Source organism: Gallus gallus, chromosome 2 (genome assembly GCF_016699485.2).
Source record: "Gallus gallus isolate bGalGal1 chromosome 2, bGalGal1.mat.broiler.GRCg7b, whole genome shotgun sequence".
Classification (NCBI taxonomy): Eukaryota; Metazoa; Chordata; class Aves; order Galliformes; family Phasianidae; genus Gallus; species Gallus gallus.
Genome location: NC_052533.1, coordinates 77,412,522 through 77,435,369, shown reverse-complemented (window position 1 = coordinate 77,435,369; position 22,848 = coordinate 77,412,522). Strand labels below are relative to the sequence as shown.

Genomic DNA, 22,848 nt, shown 5'->3' with positions numbered 1-22,848 from the left:
TCTTCAGCCTGGAGAAGAGAAAGCTCTGGGGAGACCTTATAGTGGCCTTCCAGTACCTGAAGGGGCCTACAGGAAAGCTGGGAAGGGACTTTTTATAAGGGCAGGTAGCAACAGGACAAGTGGAAATGGCTTTAAACTGGAAGAAGGTAGATTTAGACTAGATATTTGGAATAAATTCTTTACTGCGAGAGTGGTGAGGCACTGGAACAGGTTGTCCAGTGAGGTCGTGGATACCCTCTCCCTGAAAGCACTCAAGGCCAGGCTGGATGGGGCTTTGAGCAACCTGGTCTAGAGGGAGGTGTCCCTACCTACAGCACAGGGGTTGGAACTAGGTGACCTTAAAGGTTCCTTCCAACCCAAACCATTCAATAACTCTACAATTCTCAGTGTTTTCCTTCTAGCTTTGAAGAGCTGTTTGTAATAAAGCAATGTCTAGAACCATCTTCCATTGTCACAGGTGTCCCTAGTCTTCCCTAGGATGGATGGACAGGCAGAGAGGCTCTGCAATACCAGGACCACTCCCCATCACATAACCTGAGGCACGAACTGCCTCAGCAGCACCCTTTCGCTGCCTCCTCTCCCCATGGTCTTAAGCAAACCTCTTGGATTGTGCACCTGATTCTTGCCAGCAGGAGATGCTCCAGAGGAATGTGCACAGTGGGTTTCTGTGCACTTCTCAGAAAAAGCATCCCCATGTTTCTGTTGCCTTCTGCCCTACGCAGCCCTTACTCCAGGCAAGGTTGGCCAACTGGCACCAAGCAGCACGCAGCAGCTCAGCCCACACATGGTACAAGCAAAGGAGGAAGTATTACAAAGATGATGAGCAGCTTGGAGCAACTCCCATACGAGGAAATGCTGAGAGATGTGGGGCTGTTAAGCCTGGAGAAGACTGAGAGGAGATCTCCTTGCTGTTCATAAATATCTGAAGTGGAGGAGTTGAGTGGATGGGGACAGGCTCTTCTCAGGAGTTTGAAGCAACAGGCAAAAACTGCAACACGGGAAGTTCCAAACAAACATGAGGAAGAAATTCTTTATTGTGAGAGTGACAGAGCAGTGGAACAGGCTGCCCAGAGAGGCTGTGGAGTCTCCCTCCCTGGAGATATTCAAAACCCACCTAAACACTTTCCTGGACACTCTGGATTTCCGGAGGGAACCTGCTTTAGCAAGGGAATGCACTAGATGGTCTCCAGATGTCCCTTCCAACCGCTACGAGTCTGCGATTCTGTGATTTACAGACTGGGCTTCCTGAATGCACAACACTCCTTGAACTGCTGTCTGAGTTAAGTGTAGGAGCAGCACAGATCGGACAGCTACTGCCAGAACTGCAATTGCAGTTCCTAGCAACGAAGTAGCCAGACCAAGAATAAGCCCAGCAATGGTACAGTTACAAGAACCACCAGGTACACACAAACGCGCGTAACACTTGGCAGCACTAATGGTTCAAGTGCAACTGGACTGAAATACATTTCTAAGGATGTTTCTAAGGTCACTTGGTTAAAACTGAATTATTGCATGCTTTTGCATGCCTTATTTTAAATTCAAGAGGCGGTCTAAAAATTACCTTTTTATAATCTCAAGTTTTTTTATAAGCTAGTCTGTAGGAAATTATCAATGATGCCATCTCCTCACTCAGGTCTTACATAGTTTCAGTTTCGGGCAATCTATGTCTATGTTGAACATTTTCCACTATGATTTTAAGAAATGTTAATCCCATCTGAAGGTCTTCTCTGTTAATCAGCTTGCCCTGGCACCAATACTGTTCTGTGTGGCACCGTGAGACACAGCACTACTCACAAACCAGCCAGCTCCTGCACTAATTTCTAACATCAGGCAAAAATACAAAACAAATTGCATTATTTGTATTCCCAGTAATTACTACAAATATTTTTCTCCCTGGTTATAAAAAAAGATTACTTTGAGTAACATCACCCCTGCAATGACACATACATAGCAATGAAGCTTTGCGTTAATCACTGTAGGCAAACCATTAATCAGTGCAATGTGGCAACTGCACCCCACTCCTCCTCCTCTCCGAAAGAAAAACTATCTTTGGGTGCAACGAACAAGCAGCAAAAATCCCATTTGCATGGCACCAACTTTTCAACATACGATTGTTTGCTTTCATTGGTTTCTAATGCAATGGTTGGAAAACTCGTGCAACAACGCAGTACGCCTACAGTTCAAATAGAAAACCTGCTGTAAGTAAAAACACCTATAGAAACACAGAGACAATATAGTAACGAATTCTGCCTCAGCAGTATCCCTAACATCTGATCCTGTCTAACTCTAAAGCATACATTAATTTTAAGCCTCTAAGTAGCCCGTTGCCTTCAGCGCATCCAGCAGAAGTCTAGAAGATTAGTCAAGCACTTAACACTGTTAGCAGATGTGTAACTCCCTGAATGGCTGGGAGGCCACAATGAACACCCTACAGAATGTTAATGGAAAATAATGGAAGCCAGTACACAAGAGGGAACTTTTGCAAAAGAATGGGTCATGTGACCGAGATCCTTCCAAGGATTACTTGAGAGGCATATCATCACCGTGGGGGGGGAAAACAACAACAGAAACCAAACAACGCAGTATTTACTAAAACTCTGTTGCCTCCAATGCTTTGTTTGTTTGTTTGTTGAAAGCAGCAATATTATTTCTGCATGTTTATCACTCCGCTCTTACTCTACCAGTAGGATTTTCCATTTGTTAGAAAATTGGACACTGAGATTTTTGCCTAAGTTAAAAGCAAATCCCTACGACACAGAGCAACTCGAACTCATGACGTGTGTTCTAATGGGCGCCGCATTTGGCAAAGTTTGTGTTGTTTTGCAAACGTACTGCCAAGTTCAGATGATCAATCAGTGTTCCCTTCCCCGTGTTAAGACCTAAAATACACCCCCAATCTCCTGAATGCATCTGCCCATAGGCTATTCTTTCACCCAACCCTTCCATCACTTACACACCACTCCTCTCAATAGGTCCTGAAGATGCAGCAGAAGTCTACAAAGACCTTTCATTTAAAAGCAACGTAACTTTTTTACAAATTTATGTAGAAAGCTGCATGGTAAGTGCATGCATGGCCACGATTTGCAAAATGGCCAAAGCCGGCCCAAGTCCATGTTGTGACTTATGTCTAGCACAGGATAAACAGCTTCTACAGCTTCTGTAGCACTGAGGCACTTCAGACACGTTATGGTGGCCCTTAAAACCCTACAGAGCAAGTTTTATTCCAAGTAGTATCCCAGGGTTAATGTTGCAAAGCTATAGAAGATGCATTCTAAAAAGAAAGACCCAGTACGATACAAACCCCACTGCTAAACATAAACAAAGGGAAATAGGGACTGCGCCTGTTAGAAACCTCCAAAACCAAATACTTCTTTCCAAGAACAAAGATAAGAAAAAACAGGGGAGTACTGGCAGTGTGTACCCACAGGTGTATAAATTTCACATTGTATTCTCCTCTGTTTTGTCTACAGTGACAGCTCCCTTCACACCTATTTAGACTCAAACAACTCTTGCTACAGCAGGAAGTTGCAAAACTCCCCAAAATACAAAGTCTGACGGAATTCTACATCTTCACGTTGCCCTACAAAGGGGGTATTTAATACCTGTGGTCAACAGCACCTGGCAAGAAGTTACACAAACGTAACAGCTATACCAAACACTTCGAGAAGTTGTTTGAGAAGGGCGTAATGAATACTTGACAACCGGAGTGATCAAACTGTGCTGAGATCTCTGCTTTGGCATCATTCAGTGAAGCTGTCTTCTTACACATTCTGAACTTCAAAAACAGTGTTACATATTAAAACAAAAAAAGTTTTCCAATCCTCCTTCAGCTTTTAAGTTGGGAAAAAAAACAAAACAGTTCTTACAAAGGAGATAAATCAAAGCTATGTTTTATTATCTGTTCCTTTAACTTGTATTTTTTGGCACCTTATAGTGCGATTGTGTCCCATGCCAACAGCCACTGGAGGTGGGGGGGAGGCATAGGGAAGAGGTTTTAACTCTGCTACAAAACTTAAGTACCTGCCTGCAAAACACAGCCCAACTCCTTAATGTATCCTATTTATCTCCACATCTATTTATGTCACACGGGAGAACATATGAGCATAGCAGCTGTTACTATAGCAATGAAACTGGAAATTTTGAGAACACAAAAATCCACCACCGAAGGATGCTCGGAGTGGCAGGGATGGCTCAGGGAACAGGGACTCAGCGTCTCGCTTCTGGGGTCTGCGCGAAGTCCGTGGTTACCGCGGAATTACGTCTGGTCGAACTCCCGAAGGCGCACACGGAGCTCAACGAGTGCTGCCGATGCCTCAGCACAGTTCTCTGTACCCAGAAGTTTCTGCCGAGCGCTCCCGAACTCTCCCGATGCCCACACCCGGAGCAGCGCTCCGCGGGCGGCTCCCGGCAGCGGAGGGCTCCGGCAGCGGCACATCCCACCCGGAGCCGCGGCCGCGGCTCACCCAGCGCCCCGAGCCGCCCCTTCCCCCGCGTTGGGAGACTCAACGGGCCCGAGAACGAGGCTGCGGGCAGCCAGACACCCTGCCCTCAACCACCCCCCCCCCCCCGCCCCCCCACTACGCCCCGCTCCGCCCGGCCCCGGCCCCCCGCCCCACTTACCTGCGAGGGAGCCGGGCCTCTGCAGGGTGGCGGTGGCGTACAGCTCCTGGGAGTGCTTGCTGTACTGCTCGGCAGCGTGAACCAGCCGCTTGGTGGGCGACAGAGTGGCGTAAGTGCCGATGGTGGAGCTTAACTGGTGGATAGGAGAGGAGGAAATGTTAGACTGGACGGTGGGCGGGGAGGTCACTCGGATGGGGGACGGCGACAGTCCCGCCGAGGAGACGACGATGTTGATGGGCGAGCTGGTGCTGTAGGACTTGGCCAGGCGGCTGGGGGACTGCTTCGGGGAGGAGAGGCGCTGCGCGCCGGCGTAGGCGGCGCCCTCGGCGGCGGAGCCGGCCCGCGGCAGCTTGGTGGGGGAGCCGCCGGGCTGCATGGGCAGCGGGGAGCTCACCCGCTGCGCCGGCAGCGTGGAGCTGGCGTAGTAGAGCGCGGCGGCGTGCTGGGGCTCGGGCAGGTGGAAGGCGCTGCCATGGCTGGGCGCGAAGGGCTCCCGCGGCTGCGGGGCGGCGGGCGGCGGCGGCTCCGGGCCGCCCGGCTGGGCGCCGCGGCCCCCCGGGCCCTGCTGCGGGAAGGAAAGGCAGAGGCGTCAGCGGGGCCGCGCGGGGACGAGGAGAGGCGGCGGCGGCTCGCCCGGGCCCCCCCACCGCGCGCGCGGCCCGGGGCCGAGAGCCGAGATCCGCTCGGCGGGAGGCGCCGGAGCCGGGGCCGCCGGGGGGGCTCGGGAGCTCGTCCGCCCGGAGTTTACGTCGACGACCCCGGCCCCCGAACTTCCACGCTGCGAGTGACGGGCGGAGAGCCGCCCTCCCGGACCCGCAGCCGCCTCTCGCGGCCCACCCGGCCCTGAGGGAGCGCAGCGGGGCGGGAGGGGCGGCCCCGCTCCCGGTGCCGGCGGCCGGCTCCCATCCCGGGCGCGGGAGCTGATCTGCGGCTGTTAACTCCGCTAACATCCACACCCGCCGGTCACCGCGCCCCGCAGCGAGAGGCAGCTCGGCTCTGCCGGCAGGCACGCTCGTGTTTCAGATGTTTGCTTGATTGTTTATTTTTTTAACTTTTTTCTTATTCCTGATGATGCGGAGGATTTACATGAAACCTTAGCGAGTGCTGCAAATCCCGTGAGCTGCAGTTCGAGGCAGACTGGCCAGAGCCTCGCCCCACCGCGCACCTCTCAGCGAGGCTTCTTGAGCCAGAACTGCCTTTAAAATGCAAATAGTGCATTCTGTGACTCAGCTCGGAGTTGCAGTGAATGCCGTGAATGCCGACAGCAGCGTTGCTTCACATTTAAATAGAAGCGTGGGATTTTTTTTAGTCCCATCCTACAGGGAAAAAAAAAAAAAAACAACAACGACCAAAAGCAAACAACCAAGTAAAACAAGATCACCGCATTCCAGCAATGAAACTTGATTTATTTTCACTAGGATACCCAACGGAGGATTTTGGTGAGGAACTGAGGACAAGACAGAAAAGAAAATAGTCAGAACCATGCATGTATGAGGCTCAGAATGCCAGAAACGTGCTCTTCCAATGTACACCTGCTGGAAATGTTTCCATCCTTTGCTTTTGATTTGGTCTTTAACCTTGGGAGCCCCAGAGTTGTTGTGGGGATGGCCAAGAGGCCCCGGAGGAGCTCCCTCTGGCTGTTGGTGGCAGGGAAGCCACCAGCACTCAAAGCACTCAGACACCGCAAGGCAGCCAAACTACATGGCTTCAGGAGGCTTCCCACATGCAGGACATCTCTGTATCCTTACGGGTAAATCTGATGAAAGCCGTGCCCGTTCTGCAATGTAAGTCCTAAGCGGGCATGGGGATGGCCAACAGAAGCAGTCTGCTCACTGCTGTGAGGCTGGGAGGTAAAAGCACCGCAGCACAAATAGGTGCCTTGAGATTGTTACAAATGGCCAGCAGCTCCAAGTCACTCGCGTGAGGGACTCGTGACAAAACCGAGGGAACATCAAATAACTTTTAAGAGCTGCCTGCATTCTGAGCTACTTACCGTCTTGAAAGAGAACAGAAGGGCTAACCTGAAACTGACTTCCCAGTAACGTATTTGACAAGAACACGTTTTTCATTTTCAAGGTTTAAACTGTACGGCAGCATCTTCTATAAAACAAAACCAGGCTGCCAAGATTTAAGGCAACGTGTACAAAGCAAGGCTTGCACACGACGAATGGCTGTTTGAACCAACGACGTTATCCACTGCTGCTTGGTAATAGATTTTACTTTTTGAACGGTTAAAATGGACCAACGTAATAAGTTACTTTCTAATATTCAAAATAGCTCCAAAATACAATAATACAGACTGTTACCGGGGGGTTCCCAGCACACTGATAACTTGGTTTTATGGATTTTAGGCAATCCTTGTCAACATGTGTGCATTATTTCTTTTTCTAATCTACTTTTACGCTGCTTGACGTGTCAAGGATTTAAAGTAATTAATTTCAAGTAAACCGATATTATCCCATATTCCTAATAAATCTCTATAAAGCTGTAGGCATTCTGTAAGCACTAATTCAAAAACCAGAAATCCCACTCTCTGATTGATTGTCTGTTACAGGGAAAAAGATGTAGTGGCGGACACAAGAATGAAATGCTTAATTAAGAGCCCAGTGAGTAGCACTTCGTGGAAAGCCAAGCATTTGCTCCGTGCGAAGGAGAGAACTTTGGATGAACAGATTGCAAGGAAACGTTAGCATGCAGTAATTTTGGAGATGTGACTAATCTCAGACCTGTCTTACATTTATTGTGAGGTTCTTATTTTTTCCCAAAGGATCGAATACATTTGCATTCTCCGGTTGTGTTTTCAGAGGCAAAATGCACTTTAGTTGTAGGTTTCTCCCTGCTTGTGGCTTAAGACAACAATACGGGTACGTCATTGTTCATCCTGCGATCCAACACTACGCTTCAGCTGGAAGAATGAAATACAATGGTATTTGTTCCGTTATTTTTCCATTTATCCATTACTGCTGTCAACCTGATAATGAAACTGTGTTTAAACAAATAAATTGAGAGCCAATTTGCTTTCCAGTTGCTCTATCCTCATGCATCAATCTATTTCATGGACACGAAACAAAACATCAAGGACTTCTTTCTTACAGCCCTGCAGATACCTCTTCCGAGTCATTTTTCTGGCATCCCAAAGAAAAGGATCCTGTTTTGCTTCTTTGGATTCAATGTATGAGTTCCGTTATATCCTTTTTCATAGCAGAAGTATGTGAAAAAGCATGAGAATATTAACATAACGATGAAAAATATTTTCTTGATTAATGTTACTGGCAAGATCGTTTTCTACTGATGCTGACCAAAGAAGATCTGCAGACCTCTGTACGTTAAACTGCTGAGGGTGTCCAGGTAGATGATGGTAGACTGATGGTCTAACTGATGTTGGGCTGCCAGCATTCATGTTTCTAATACACCAACTTTTAGGACACCCACTTGCCATTTTTATTTATTTATTTTTTAATAATTCAATTTGAAGAAAACATTTAAATCAGAGCTTTACCTGAAAAAGATGGAGTGAAAGACAGCGCATTCCGTTGCACTGTCTTTTCACTGAAATCTGTGATTTCTGTTTTATAAAGTGGAACCGAGAGGGACAAATAACTGAATTATTTATTCTGCTGGAAATTATTCATGGATAAGGAGCTACAAATTCCTCGATGCTTGGACAGCTTAAGCAACACTTTGGGGTCAGCTGCTGATTACTGAAACGTCAGCATGTTGTTTCTTGGAGGCTGCTCCCAGCGGGAAGAAAAGTGTGTAAGAGCAGCAAAAACTGAACACGAAGTCTCAGAGAATCAAATGACCAGTATGGATATTTTAGCAGATGCAGCAGATGTGTTTTCTATAATCATCTAAAATCTCTTCAGGTTATTTTTTCCTTAAGCATGCCAAAATGCAAAACCAAAACCTGGTAGATTCTGTACATCTATACTACATAGGTGCTAAGGAACAGAATGTCTGTCAATGCAGCTGGCTGAGTCTCAGATATAACTCAAAAGGCTTCAGAGTCATTTCTTGGGAATGAAAGAAAATTTCCAGGAACATGCTGGAAGATTTGTGTCATGGTACCATTTATCCTCAAGAAACTACAGTTTGTGCTCAGTGTCCTCTGTACTTCCCTGACTGAGAACAGAAGAAACTGAAACATTGTATTACTTTTGGGTAAGCCTGCATGCCTATTTCACCTTTGGATGTACTTGTATTCTGAAGAGTTTTTAGTACTTGGCAGGCTTAGGGATAAATAAACCAGTTTTCAGACTGTTTTGCTCTCTGGAGCTCTCAGGGATTACGTAGCCCTTACAGTGTCAAACCCCAGCACGTCTCTTTGAGGCATGGGTATGTTCAGAAAAGAAAGGTTGCATCCAGTGATAATGGACACCATCACAGCACACCGTTGCCTGTGAGGAGAGCTTTCTGTTGATTCTAGGAAGGACTTTCCAACCGGGTGCTTGGATTGTGTGGAAGGCATTCCTCCAGGCTGCTGAAACACCATGGCTTCTTGAATATCAGTGGTTGTTGTCAGCTTTAGGCAGTAAACTTGACTGTCCTTATCAGGGTTTTTGAGAGGCGCTGGTGGTCTCTTAAGTGTCCAGCTCTCTTATATAATCCACATGATGTTCTGTGCTCATTCAGTGACTGCAAGGCTTCCTCAGTTTATTGAGATTCCCTTTTGGTTTGTTTGTTCGTTGTCAGCTCAAAGAACTCCCCCATATGTCTTCACTCAAGGTATCACCCTCTTCTGGTCCAAAACTTCCATCAGCACTCTTCTGCAGAGGGCAGAAGACATGGAAAATACTTAACATTCCCCAGTCTTCATGATACAGACTTCAGTCCTTTCGCAGAACCCGTGGGTGGATCTTTCTTCTGCAGGACTGCTTTGCTGTCATTTGTAAGTTCCTGACCTAACCAGGAAGATACCATCTATGTTCAGATGCACTTCTACGATAACAGATGCTGACTGTACCTGTGAATCCTTTAACTGCGGCCTATTTTATTTTTCTCCCAATTTCACCACAAAGGTCATGAACAATGCAAGGTCATCTCTATACAGTACTTCAAAGCATACTCCAACACCATGAGGAAAACGTGTCAGCCTACCTGGTCCTAATCACAGCAGTTAGATGAACTTGGCTAATACCATCACAGTCTTTACATCAAGAAACAGAATTTGTAAGATCCTTTAGGCTGTCTAGAGATGGCCAAGCTCTGGTTTTAAAGTAGCATTACTGGATGCATTCATTAACTACTGTAGGATCAAACCACCATGATGCAGGTCTTTTTTTTCATTAACAAACTATTCTAGTGAATTGTTCTCTGTGAATGTTTGTAGTAAGAGTAATCTGTCCTAAGATTTCATCTGCTTCCTTTACTTCTTGTGGTCATGTTTGGAACCCAATTTTAAGCCCCTCATCATCTGCCACACCCTACCAGAAGTGAAGTCCTTCTTTCAGATTTTGCCTGGACAGAGTTTCAGGCTGCTCATCACCTGACTCATAGCAGGAATAAACATCTTCTAACTGAGAATGTCCAGCATACAGTCTTTACTTGACAAGTAAATACATTCTGGTGCTATTTTGCCTACATTCTAAATAAGACTAGTGAGAAGCAGTGGTCTGTTGAATAACTAACTTATGACTTGGTCGGAAGAAAATGGAGACAAGTTAAAAAATTAACTGTTTCAAGGCTTTTTTTTTTTTTTTTTTTATGGTTTTCAAATTCTGTGCCAGCACGTCCAGGCGCTTTAGGAGCATGGGATAATAACACAATAGTGATTAACCTTGCCTGCTGCCTTGACCTCTGAGAAGAACACGTGATCAGCAGAAGCTAGAAAAAAAAAATCTTCACCCAGAAATGTTAATTTGTTCCACTTCCTCTCCCTTCCCCTTGCAAGTACATGGTAGAACAAGCTGAAAACCACTGTTTGCGCTCCATGTGTTTTATGTTCCTGTAATATCTACAAGGTAAGTTGACCATTCTCAAGATGACAATAAACCCAATTATTTGTTCACAAGCTACGTATTGTCCAAAGAGTGTTCACTCACTCATCTGCAAAATCTACTTTTTGTCACAAAACCCATTACAGACTATTTGCAAATACCATTAATTGATTAATATAGGGTGTATCAGGATATGGACTCCAAGTTTAAGAAGCTGTTTTCAGCTGGGAAACAGAATAATTTCCTCTTTGAGGAGCAGTTGCTAAAAAATTCTATTCTTGTAGCATTTAGAAGATAGAAGTTTGGTGTTCTAAAGTATTGAAAACAGTAGAAAAACTCTATGATCTATGACATACTCCTCCAAACTGACAAAAATGTTATATTGTACTTTGCAGCTCTATACAGGAAATCCCAAGACTAATTAGTTCCTGTTTTTTATACAATTGCATTTTCAGAAATTGTTCCTGCTGTCACAGCTGGCCTTGGGACTATTTACATATTTTCCCACACATTTGGGCTATCATTCATGTTCAGATAGCTATATTCCTTGCAAGAAAACAACAAAGGAAATTATCATGATCTGAACAATTATGACTCCTGAGGCTTATTTTAATTATAATAGGGATATAGCAAACCAATTCCAAGGACTGACTTCTTTTCCCCTTAGTTGTGGGATCAGCAGTGGTTGTATTCAGTTTTTTAACCGAATCTTTGTCTTCTTGCTTAACTCTAAAAATACTTTGTATCCTTTTTTTTTTTAATGACATTAATTCATAGTTCATATGGCTGTTAACATTTTGAAGATATGTTTTAATTAAAGTGAAGCTGCCAAGCATCTTTTGAAATATATTGATACACACTATTATTAGTATTTTCCATGAGTTATTTCTCTGCTGGAACACCTACCAGAAAATCTGGAGAAATACAGAAAGAAACCCTGTCTTCTGCCCTCTCAAACCAAGGAAAATAAAATAGAAATGGTTACTTTAGTAACTTAGTGGTTACCTTACTGAAGGTAACCAGTTCCATATGAATTAAATGATTAATGCATTTTTCAGAACTAAGCAATGGCAGTTCAACGTAATTTAAATGACCGAAATGTTGATCACTGATTTTTTCTCTCTTCGTAAATTCATCCTTTTCTATCATGATGAGGAAATGTATATTAAGAATATCACTATTCTGAAACCCTGGGCAATTGTACATTTACACTTTCTCTTCCTTCCTCCTTTCATTACTTTTTATTTCTGTTTTTTAGATTCTTTATCCTTCCACTCTCTTCTTTTTTATTTTGTTTCTGTTGATCTTACAACCTGTTCCTTTTATATCATCTTACTTCTTTTTTCAGCTTCCTTGCAGAATGAATCCCACCCTTTCAGGCTAACCGTGGGTGTGATGCTTTTCACAAAGCACAACTCCTAATGACATCTGCCCAGGCTTCTACTGAGTATTACAGCTGCCACCCTTCTTTCCAACTGGAGTCCTGCTCTCCTTTGCTGGCTCCAATCCCTAACAGCATAAGGGAAGGAGGTCTCTGGTAAACACAGAAAAGCCCCGAGACCTGGCCACTACACAAGCACATTTTAAACCCTTGATAGAAGTACATACCCAATTTGAAATAAAATTTAATTGTGCTTTATTTAATTTTTCGGTCTTAGAGGAAAGAGGACTTTTCTGAGCAAATTGGGTGAATGGAATACTGTATGTCTCTTGGTATCCCACAAGCTGTGTGATGGCTATATAATACTTGAAATCTCTTAGCAATTTAAGGCTTTGAAATTCAAATGCAGCTCACTTCCACTGAATCTTGAATTATAAAATGTCCCAGTGTCACACTGAAATGGTCTGCTTTACCATGGCAGATAAGTTCTAAAAAGAGAAAATAACCTGTGCTGACAACATCCAGTCTGACTTTGCTTATGTACAGAAGCATGAATACTTTGAGAAATTTTGGTCTAACCTAAAGCTTAACTTCCCAGTGAGAGGCTTTAATGTCATGCTGAAAAGCACAGAAGATGAGAGAGGGTTATGTGGCAGAAATGGAGAGAATCACTCAGACTTTTCATGAGTATCTGAAACAAATTTTATAAAGTTTGAAATGTACATGTGGCTGTTTAATAAGTGGTTCATCTTAAAATTCAGAGAAAAAGAAGCAAAAAGTGATTCTTACACATGGGATTGAATGACAGCACCAAGCTCTAAATTGTGTCCCAAGCAGACTTTGCATCTAGCATAAGCCTGGCTTTGTTTTTTTCCTCTGGCATGAAAGTGCTTTCTGTAATTAACTGATACCAACATGGCAAGGTCCTAGACCTTATCTGGGACTCCTCAGCAGCACAGAATTTCATAGTTAAATGACTAAACATTATACCACCAAATATACAAGCAAGCAAGTAAAACCAGCATGTAAATCTCCTTTCTCATCAGGATTATTTTGTTACCCTGAAAATCAAGCCACTTTAGATATGTGAAAATGACAGTGGTAATTCAACCTCCTGCAAGATGCCTCAAGCAAGACAAAAAGGCAAGCATTGGAAGGCAAGCAGTTCTCCTTCCTAAGTGTTCCCCTGCATGATTTTGGGTGTAGTTTTGGGACAGTGCAAAGCAGAGAAGGGCACCTACCTGGCTGTAGCTCTGGACGGCACCTCTGGGTTGAGTGCTGCGGGCCGGGAGTGGGGCGGCTGCCGTCTCGCCCAGGGCAAGGGTCTGGTTGCTGTGGTAGCTGGCCGAGTACTGGAAGGAGCCTTCAGGCTTGGCATTGAGCTGCAGAGCACTCTGCGAAAGGAGGCTGGGCCCTGCAAGGGACAGGTTGGAGCCACCGGTGAGTCTCAGGGAAAGAGCATGCACCTGGTGGCACTTGACATTATCATTGGTATGCCACATTTTGGCTTTTCAGTAATAAAAATCAGGGAAATTAAAGTGTCTCTTTATCACACAGTCATCAGTCTTACACTGCTCAAGACACACACCACAACTCTTTCTTCTCTGTCTTCTTCAAGAAAAACAAACCATCTGGTAAAGAAACCCTAAGCCAATCATACTATTTGATAAAGAAGTCACGTTTTTTCAGCTCAGAATACTTAACAATTTTTTTCCCCCCTGCATAAGCCATGTTTATTTCACTTAGTTACACCCCGTTGGTCAGTATGAGAAATGCCAATTTGTCCTTCCCCATGCCCCAGCACATGGCATCTATTGACTGTAGAATGCACATAGGGATGCAGTACTTCGGTGCCTGTGGAGATGGATGACAGCTGTTAAAATATTAATAGCTCCTCTCATCATGTTGGGCTCACCCTGATCTCGGTGAATTTTTGATGACTGTTTTGTCAGCCTACCTTATCTTTCCCAGCGCACAGTAGGAGAGCAGAGCACAGGCAGTGAGTTCAGATGAGGGCTGCCAAACCAAAAGGTGCTTGTAGCGTCCAGAAAATGAACACTGACACTAACAGCTGTTCTGCGAACCTAAGATGTTCCCATATTCGTAGAATCATAGAATCATTTGAAAGAGACCACTAAGAGTCACCTAGACCAACTCCCTTGCAATGAACAGGGGCACCTACAGCTAGATCAGGTGCTCATGGCCCTATCCAGCCAGACCTTGACTGTCTCTAGGAATGGGGTATTCAACACATCTCTGAGCAATCTGTGCCAGTACAACCTGTTCATTAGGTTTGTTAGTGTTGACGTAGCATCACAATGACATAGCACACTCTCTGATATTGGCTGTGAGGGCACGTACTGGGCAGGGAGAGGCTTCTCACCCAGCCCTGTCAGCATGGTTGAGACAGGCCCTCCCTCCCACTGCTGGTGGTGAGTTCCACCTGGCCCCACCCACAAAGGCCCCACACCCTATGCCATCTCTGATCAGTGTCTCCTAGTCTTCCAAGAACCAGCTGCCTGCTAGCCATGGTGTCTGAGTCCACCAAGGGTCCACCAGAAGGAGAAATGACGAGGGTTACACCTTGGGCACCGCCCACACTACAGGGCAGTGTGGCTTCGCCCAAACAACTACAGTACAGTCTGTACATATCCAGCAGCTCCACAGGGATGAGACATTCAGGTTCTGGTCAGCACAAACATGCTCATAAGAGCACAGCAGGTGGCACAAAGCTTAAGGGATGGGAAACGATAACGTTGATTTAGCTCTGATGGAACACATGAAAAGTTCAGTTTTAAAGAGAATTACAGTGGTCAATTTTCAGTGAATTTTATGGTAAATAATTCCCAATACATCTCTAATACAAATGCCAAATTTTACATCCTGTAAGTCTTTGCTAAGAGGATGTACAGCTGCTCTACAAAGATTTCCATTTAAAAAATGTGCAAACAGCCCTCCTCCTCTCCAAAATTTACATGGAAAATATTTTTTCCCCAGCTTGTTCCTTAGAAATGGCAGACTCATTATAACTGACATTTTTCAAAATCCAACCTGAACGGCTCATATTATTAAAAAATAAAATGGCAGCATGCTGTATAATAGTGGAAGTGTTCACACTGAAGTGCAGACAGTGATTATGACGCTATTTTATATAACAACATAGATTAATTGCCTAGTCGATCTAATTAATCAGAATATTCCAGGTATAGGAGAAATTAAGAAAGTAAGTTCTGCTCCTTTTCCTTTCCTCGCAAGTGCAGAAGGAGACAGCTCTGTATATGTTGAGAGGTTATTAAAAATGTATCACATACTTAGGATAGTTGAATTAATCCCACATGGGTGCTTATAAATCCAATATACAGTAGCTTTCTATTCTGTGTCTCTGCAAATAAGTTGTACTAGACGTTCTCCATTTAACAGGCTTTGTTGCTGATTTTGTTCTTTAATAAAAGAAACATTTTCATAGATTTATTTAAAGATCATAAAGAAAATACAGGCTTCGTTTAAAGATACATATTTTAGACTATATGCTAAGCTTTCAGATTTTGAATTTTCACTGAAAATTTGCCTGTGATCAAATGATGTGATTAAGTGCAAAAGATTCATAAGAACGTAAATTTCTCAGGAGGCTAAAAAAGTTGAAGTGAGAAAGAAATTTTTGCACATGAAAGTGTTTGAACTCATTCTTAGAGTAATTATGCTATGACATTTCTAAAGCTTAAATAATGATTAAACTATCACATGCTATGAACTCAATATGTTTAAATTTTCATTGCATCTGGCTTTAAAGTGTTCCTTTCATATTACTATTGCTCATCAGGGGATGTACATAGCTAGCATTGCATACATGGTTTCCCTGCACCATTTAGCTTAAATGCTTCAGTGGAATTTAAGAAATGTATTCAAGTGGGGAAGAAAAAAGCAAAGAAGTTTGAAGCGTGCAGTTGTGAACTCACCAAATACTGGACAATCATTTTTATTTTGTATCTTAACAAGTAGAAATGAGCTAATAATTTACACACATTTGAGTAATTAAAAATTCATTTGAGAAAGACAGACAGATAGATATTTACCTTCAAAATAAACCCTCCTCGTTTCTCAACCAGAAAGAGAACTGTGGCTGCTCACCTGAAAATAGCTAAGTCTAAAACAAGCATGCAAACTGTAAGGTACATTGGAGATCAGAGTGATCTTCAAAAAACACAAGTTCCTTTTTCAGGATTTAGTAAGGCCTGTCTCGTCTGATAGGGAAAAGACAGATCACCCCTTCCATCAGGATTCTTCAAATTTCAGTCTGAAGGCACAAAGAAACCCCCTGAAGAGCCTGCAGCTCACACAGAAAAGAAGAAAATGGTTTGTTTGTGTACAGCTGTACACAGGCTTATCGATGGCTCTCCACAGCAAAATACTCTTTCTACTCAGCAACAGTTTCAACTCTGCTGTGTTAGTTTAAAAAACTGTGTATGCAGTTATTTTCCATTTGTTTTCAGAAGAGTTCAAACAGCTGAAAATTCTCTGTTTTCTGTCAGGTCCTGTAAATCAGCAGCATGGAGAAGATTAGAAAAAAAACAGAGGAGGATGATGGACATGCCTACAACTGGGAGCCAACCCACAGTGAAACCTCAGATGGAATGGAGAGCAGAAGGCTTTGCCAGGAATGAGAGAAGACAAATGGGATTTTCCTTCACAGTCTGGAAACCCAGGCCCTGGAAGGCATGGCAGAGTTAGAAGAGTCATCCATTTGGAGAGTGAGGGAAGCAGAGAGGCTTCTTCTGAAGCTCTTTTCATTGTATTACCCACCCTTCTTACTGGCAGTTGTGTTACAGGTTAGTACTTTTTCTCCATTAAAAACCTAGTAGTTTAAGAGATTTGGAGCACCTGCTTACACCTGTCAAATTCAATTTGTACAAAAGAGGCGTGGGGAACAGATCCACTGCAGGATTCTGGCCTACCTTGGGTCCCACCGCTAAGGATAGCAGCGCAAAGCCTATTGCTACCTTCCTGCCATACCGCATTTGAGAAAACAAGCAGAGTATGGCATTACTATAAACAAGCTGATTTATGGCACTAAATATGGTGTATATGGCTGTAAATATAAGCTGCTGATGCACAGACTCCATTGCAGATGAAGTGTGCAGCACCAATCTATCGGCAAGGGGAGGCCCAGGAGCTTGCAGGAAGGTGAGGCAGAGGCTGCTGGGGGAGCCTCCCCAGGCGCAGGTGGGGATGTTACTGTGCCCTGTGCCTGTTGGGGTAAGGTATTGCATGGCAGGATTTCATCTCTGGCCATTGTTCTTTCTGGTTACTAACACAATGTGCAAGGCTGCAACAAGTTGCAGTGTAGCTATATGAAAAGCAAGCCAAGAAAATGAGTGGCCTTATACAATAAGATTATTATTAATACAGAGACATCACAGCAACAGTTGGTTACAGGAAATCAAAGTCTTGCAAAGAATCTCAATTATACTCATCCATGACTATGTCAAAAACGGGAAAAAAAAGGTAGTTATGAACACATTTTCTCCTTGTATTTTAAGTGCATTATTTTAATCTTTCACCTGTCTTTTCTGCTGTATTAAGACCACCTCCTCTTCCTTATTCCAGCCTTTGGAGAACAAAACAAAACAAGCCAGCACAATTATCTTACTATAGTTCTCTATTTAGGTCATACTTTACATTTTCTCTTTTTCAAACAATGCTTCGCAGTCTACTCAAAACAAGATAAAAGAGCCTTTGTATTGTTTGGAAGAAAAGTTCACTTTGATTTTAAATGATATTATGTTGCTCAGCACAAAAGTTAGTTTCACTTGTGCGACTGGCTTTTTACTTACATTTCATCAGAGCAATCCCACTTATACATTGAAGAAAGGTCTGGAATGTCCATTTTTGTATGCTCAGAAATCCTCAAGGGCTAAGGCCTATACTCAATATTCATATTCAAATCCACTGAAATATGCCTGGTGATTTCAGTAGGAGTCAAATCAGTTTGTAATATATTTGAAGGTGTATGAAGATGCATTAAGGTGTATGAAACTGATGCACGCTTACAGAGAAAATGTACCAACTGAACTCAGGGTATAAACCCAATGTAAAAAAAAAATAATAATACAATGCTGGTAATGAATAGCCATAGTCTTAAAAATGCCGTAGAGAAAACAAAGGAATGAAAAGATATTCTAAAAAAAAGGCAAGAAGGACCAAAGTTAATCACACAATACTGAATTCTGATTCTAGTGGGCAGTCCTTAATGTCTAACGAATCTTCAGAGAGGGAAGAACTTAGGCATCCCAGCAATCAGAAATCTAATAGCTAGGCAACTTGGTTGAGAATCAGAGCTGGTGAGTCATGACCCATTCTCTTCCCTTCTTTCAAAAATAAGACACTGTCTGGCAAATATACAGTGGCAGTGCTTAACCAAGTCTTATCCTATAGTGGTCATAAGCAGAAGAGCATCTCATGTAAGAAATCCACTAGGAACTTGTGGTCCAAGGAGCTTAACAAAAGCAGAAGTGAAGTAGCTTCGTAAGTGCCAAGAAGACATGAAGTTTGAGAGACCAGTCCAGTACTTTTACACAGAGTAGAGGTAGGGGGAAGAAGGACATCCTATTAAGTTTTGCTATTTGTATTATTCTACATCCTCAGTGAGGACACAGAAACAAATACATGACGTGTTAAGTGTGGTACAAATCAAGTACAGTCAGTATCGCTGCTGAAATATTTTAACCTACAAGATAGCAAGTTCAGGTAGTAGGAATCCGGGGATTAACTGCATTACAAACTCAGTGATAATCATGTTTTTTCAGCCTTATATCTTAGAGCCATTACTTGTTCACAAAACTAAATAGCCAGGTGAATGTGGGATTACTGTGAAGGCGGAAGTCACTAAAAGAAGCCAAAGAAATTGTTCCCTATGGTGATATTATTGACAGCTGATCCCTACTGTCTGCCCATCGATCATCTGCAAAGTTACTTGTTTCCTAACAGGTAGACTGCAGTATCTCATGGAATATATCATATAGAATATTTTTAAAAATTGTAGCTTCACAGCCTATGACAATTCAAGATATATTTTTAGTTCATGTGATATAGCAATCGTATGGTCAAGTTTCAATTAAAGAAAAAGGTTGAATTATGAAAGAGTACTAGAATTTTACATTACAGAGCAGAAGCTATCATGTAGCAAGTATTCAATAGTACATTATCTGCTAGTTGTTAAATTATCAAATAATTACCATATAATGACAAGTTACATAACGTACTGTATTATTACAAGATAAAGGCATGATTAATTCAGTATTCTAAATCTATGCAATAATTACTTCTGAATTGGATAAAATAATTACACTATAAACTGCAGACAAACACACCTAGTCAGCCTCCATGCGATAATTGCATGCTTCTTACTTAGATTTCCATGTGAAGTTTCCAGTGAAAATATCATGCAAGTGAAAAGAGCAGGATTTTTTCTGTCCTTAGGATTTAAAGTCACTTGGATTACTGGGGCACCTTTCCTCTCCAATTAAGTGCTAAAATGGAGCACAATTATTGTGTTATACATTTCCACTTGGTCAATCATCTACTGCAATGCTAGTCCTAATTGACAAAGGAAATAGACCAAAACATGCTAAAACGAACATTTAATTAGCTCACATTCCAATTATAAACAACACTTCCCTCACCTTCGATCAACTGACAGAAGTAGTAATGATAAATTATAGAGTAAGTGTAAATAAAGTGTTTTTAATTAGTGTAATTAATCACTTCACACATTCTTCAACCCGCTTTGCTCATTTGGGTAACAGTTGAAAGAAAGCACTAGCAAAACTCCTTTAATGTCCTTTAAACATTCATTTACAAAGTTAATAGGTCAAGGTGCCTCACATTCCAGTTGGAGGAATCATCTCCTAAGTGTTCTTGTAGTCCTAATTAAGGGTTTCAAATACCAAGATGTCACTGTTTACTCTTTCTTCTTCTTCTTCGGTCATTAAGGTTTTGTGTGAAATATTGATTTGTACCCTACGACCTACTTTTCTTGTGTGTTTAAGAGTGTGTATTCATGCAAAGTAGTTGCTAACCACTTCTAAAGTTGCTTGTATTTGTTGCCCAGTTCTGAAAAGAGATGTATAATTTTAAAAGATCTAATAAAATAACAGATCAGCTCAAGTACCTTTAGACTGGGCATTCAGTTTCTGAGTGCTCAACTACAGTTGGGAAGCTGGAGGAATGCTAGAACTGGACTGAAAGGAAAACGAAAACTGGGATGGCTCTCGATGGTAACCTGGAAGGGTGTTTCCAGCATATTTGACAGTAGCCTAGAGGGGATGATAGAGACAAATTCTATGGCATCTTACTGGCATCTCCCATTTTCCAAGTCCTGCTTCCATAATCAGGAATAAGTTTGCCCTCAAAATCAAAAGGGCAAGGAACACTTGTTTTCAAACCGTCCCTTGCAGCATGACCTATTTTCTGAGATAATCTGAAATATTCTTTTAAGAAAATCTGTTGCTGAGTTTATTTAGGACAGTTCTAGAAAGCAGAGGAATTGAGTGGAAGGAAGGTGAGGGACACCCTGCAAAGGACTCCTCAGGACTGCAAGCCTGAGGGGATTGTGAGGAACAGCCAAATTGCTACTTTAGCACAGCCTTATCTCCTCTCTTCCCCATTTCTAGTCTCTGTGGAACTTCAGATGGAAGCAGCTGTGGCAGCAGCCAGTTGTGGGGAAAAGCCCAGGGAACTAGATGGGAGACCTTTGCGATTGTTGTAAAAAGACAACATTTTCTTAATTAGAGACAGAAAAATGAGATTGGACCATGGGAAAATGTAAAATCCAAAGGAGATATACAGCTCAGCCATCAATATGTGCTTGATTCAGGGGTTTAGTATGCATAAAATATGATGAGAAAAAAAATGAGGAAAAAAATTAAATAAATTGCTGAAAGCAAATCCAGTTAGCTGTGACTGGTAAAACATCCTGTAGGAAAAAGACTTTCAAGCCAGCTGTTAGTCAGATCTCATATGGAAGATAATACGTAGCAGTAACTAAAGGCATTCTCCCCACTTTCCCTTCAAATAAAGTTCTGTACTAGCAAAGTATTTCAAGATCTATATTCTAGTAGATATTCAGTATTAAATATGTAGGTAGCTCTGTGTTACAATAAAGAATGCCAAAGCTACAACGTAACACAGCTATTCCATGGCCTAGTAATGCATAAAGCTGAAAAAACTGTAGGTGGAGAAGCATATACATACTCAAAATGAAGAAATAAGTGATAAAACTTTGGATACTAAAGTAGCTTTGTTGTTATGAAACAAACATCCCTTCAGATGAACGGCAGCAACTCTTAAACAAGTACACAGAAAATGAACTTGTTCTACAGAAATGGAAAGTAATTTATATGCAGTACCATGCTCTGCCAACACCAAGAGGGCTATGTACTACCTACAGATACAGAAAAGGGCTGTAGTGTTGTTACAGAACCTATTTGTAAGCACTGGAAAATAGGCTTCAGTGAAATGTGTTCAGAAATGTAGCATATGTTCATTTTCATTCAAGACACCTATAAATGATACATATCTGGAGATAAGATGTAAAAACTAGGCTGATACCATTATGTAAAGGAACAATACAAGGATATCCCTTCTAACTCTCTTTCTGACCTAATTACTGCTTGAATAAAAGACGAAGAGCACTTTGTTTCAAGAGTAAGTGAACTGGGAATAGAAAATATTTTCATTACATGCTGGTTATCATATGCTTTTTCTACAAGATAAAAATACAGCCATTATTGTAAGGAGAAAACAGAAGACTTCAGTTAGGATCTGAAATAATAAATCACTACTGCAAGGCACAACAAAGCACCACAAACATCCATAAGAAGTAGTAGAAAACTGTAAGGCTTGAAGGGGAAAAGCCATTTAGAAATTCCTGTTGATGACTTGTGAGCGGCTCTGCAATCAAGGCTGCTGGATACTGAGCACCAACACTGATTATCAGGACTCCAGTGCACTACTGCAAGTGGTAAAGCCCATTCACACTTCTGTGTGCTCTGGCATCCCATCCCAACAATAATGAGTCTTTTTGATTACTGATTTTTTTCTTTTAAATACTCTTATTGGAATTCTTGAATGCCTGACCCTACCAGGTTTCCAAGTACTGCATAATACTAATGACATATGTCCAGATGAGAAGAATCTGTACTTGATTAAGCCAAGACTGCAAAATGGAAAATGTGAGCTCCAAATAGTGTTTGCTAGAATCACGTTTCAAACCTTTGCACTCTCCAAATACATATTACCCAGTAGTTAAAATTCACTTAACTGTACACCTGGGAGAGACAAGAAGAAAAGTGAAGTAGTTGAGCTGGGTAAGGAATTATATAAAGGGGAAAAAATTCTTCATGGATGGTAAAAATCTGTAAGTGATAAATTATGAATGTAACAATTTCCAGTGAATTCAGTTAAAAGTTGTTGGGAAGAATTATATTTTGCAAATAAGAAATTGTAGCAGATTCACAGAACAAGGTAACATAGCAAAGTCTGAGCTGCCCTGACATTATAGGGTAAGTTCAGTGTTATTTACTCAGGTAGTGTATTGTTTTGCTTTCTATATCTTACCAGATAGGATGTTGCTCTAGATATTTTTATGAAATGCCAGACTGACAAATCTGTCTTAAGCAATCTTGGTAGTACTTAGTAATAAGAAAAAATTTGGAGCTTCATTTTGAATGAGAGAAATTAGTGGAGATCAAGACCTCTAATGATAAGCAACAAGCGATATGTTTAAACATATTTAAGCTCAGAATACAGAAGCTGCCCGTGCTTTTTATTTCTATAGAAAAAGCTGTCTAAAATTTTGATTAAAAACAAGGATAACCTACTACTGCAAATTTTTAAGTGACCTCAGGATTAAGC

General features: G+C 42.3%; 1 protein-coding gene and 1 long non-coding RNA gene across 10 annotated transcripts in view; one reads left to right on the top strand and one right to left on the bottom strand.

The window, feature by feature from the left end:
* Positions 1–22,848, bottom strand: part of CTNND2 (catenin delta 2) — a 623,362-nt gene that overhangs the window by 266,691 nt on the left and 333,823 nt on the right. For all 9 annotated transcript variants that reach the window (XR_001465252.4, XM_040695591.2, XM_015282257.4 and 6 more), the window contains 2 exons: positions 13,179–13,351; positions 4,621–5,185 (listed from right to left, as the gene is read on the bottom strand). Coding sequence is in view for 8 of the 9 variants with exons in the window: in XM_040695591.2 (XP_040551525.1) it covers positions 4,621–5,185; positions 13,179–13,351 (738 nt within the window). In the remaining variant the exon portion in view is untranslated. The remainder of the gene's footprint in view (positions 1–4,620; positions 5,186–13,178; positions 13,352–22,848) is intronic.
* The window catches only part of LOC107052640, a 39,026-nt gene continuing 20,779 nt past the window's right edge, over positions 4,602–22,848 (top strand). The window contains exons 1-3 of the long non-coding RNA XR_005857385.2: positions 4,602–4,729; positions 6,039–16,380; positions 16,467–16,763. This is a non-coding gene — a long non-coding RNA (uncharacterized LOC107052640). The remainder of the gene's footprint in view (positions 4,730–6,038; positions 16,381–16,466; positions 16,764–22,848) is intronic.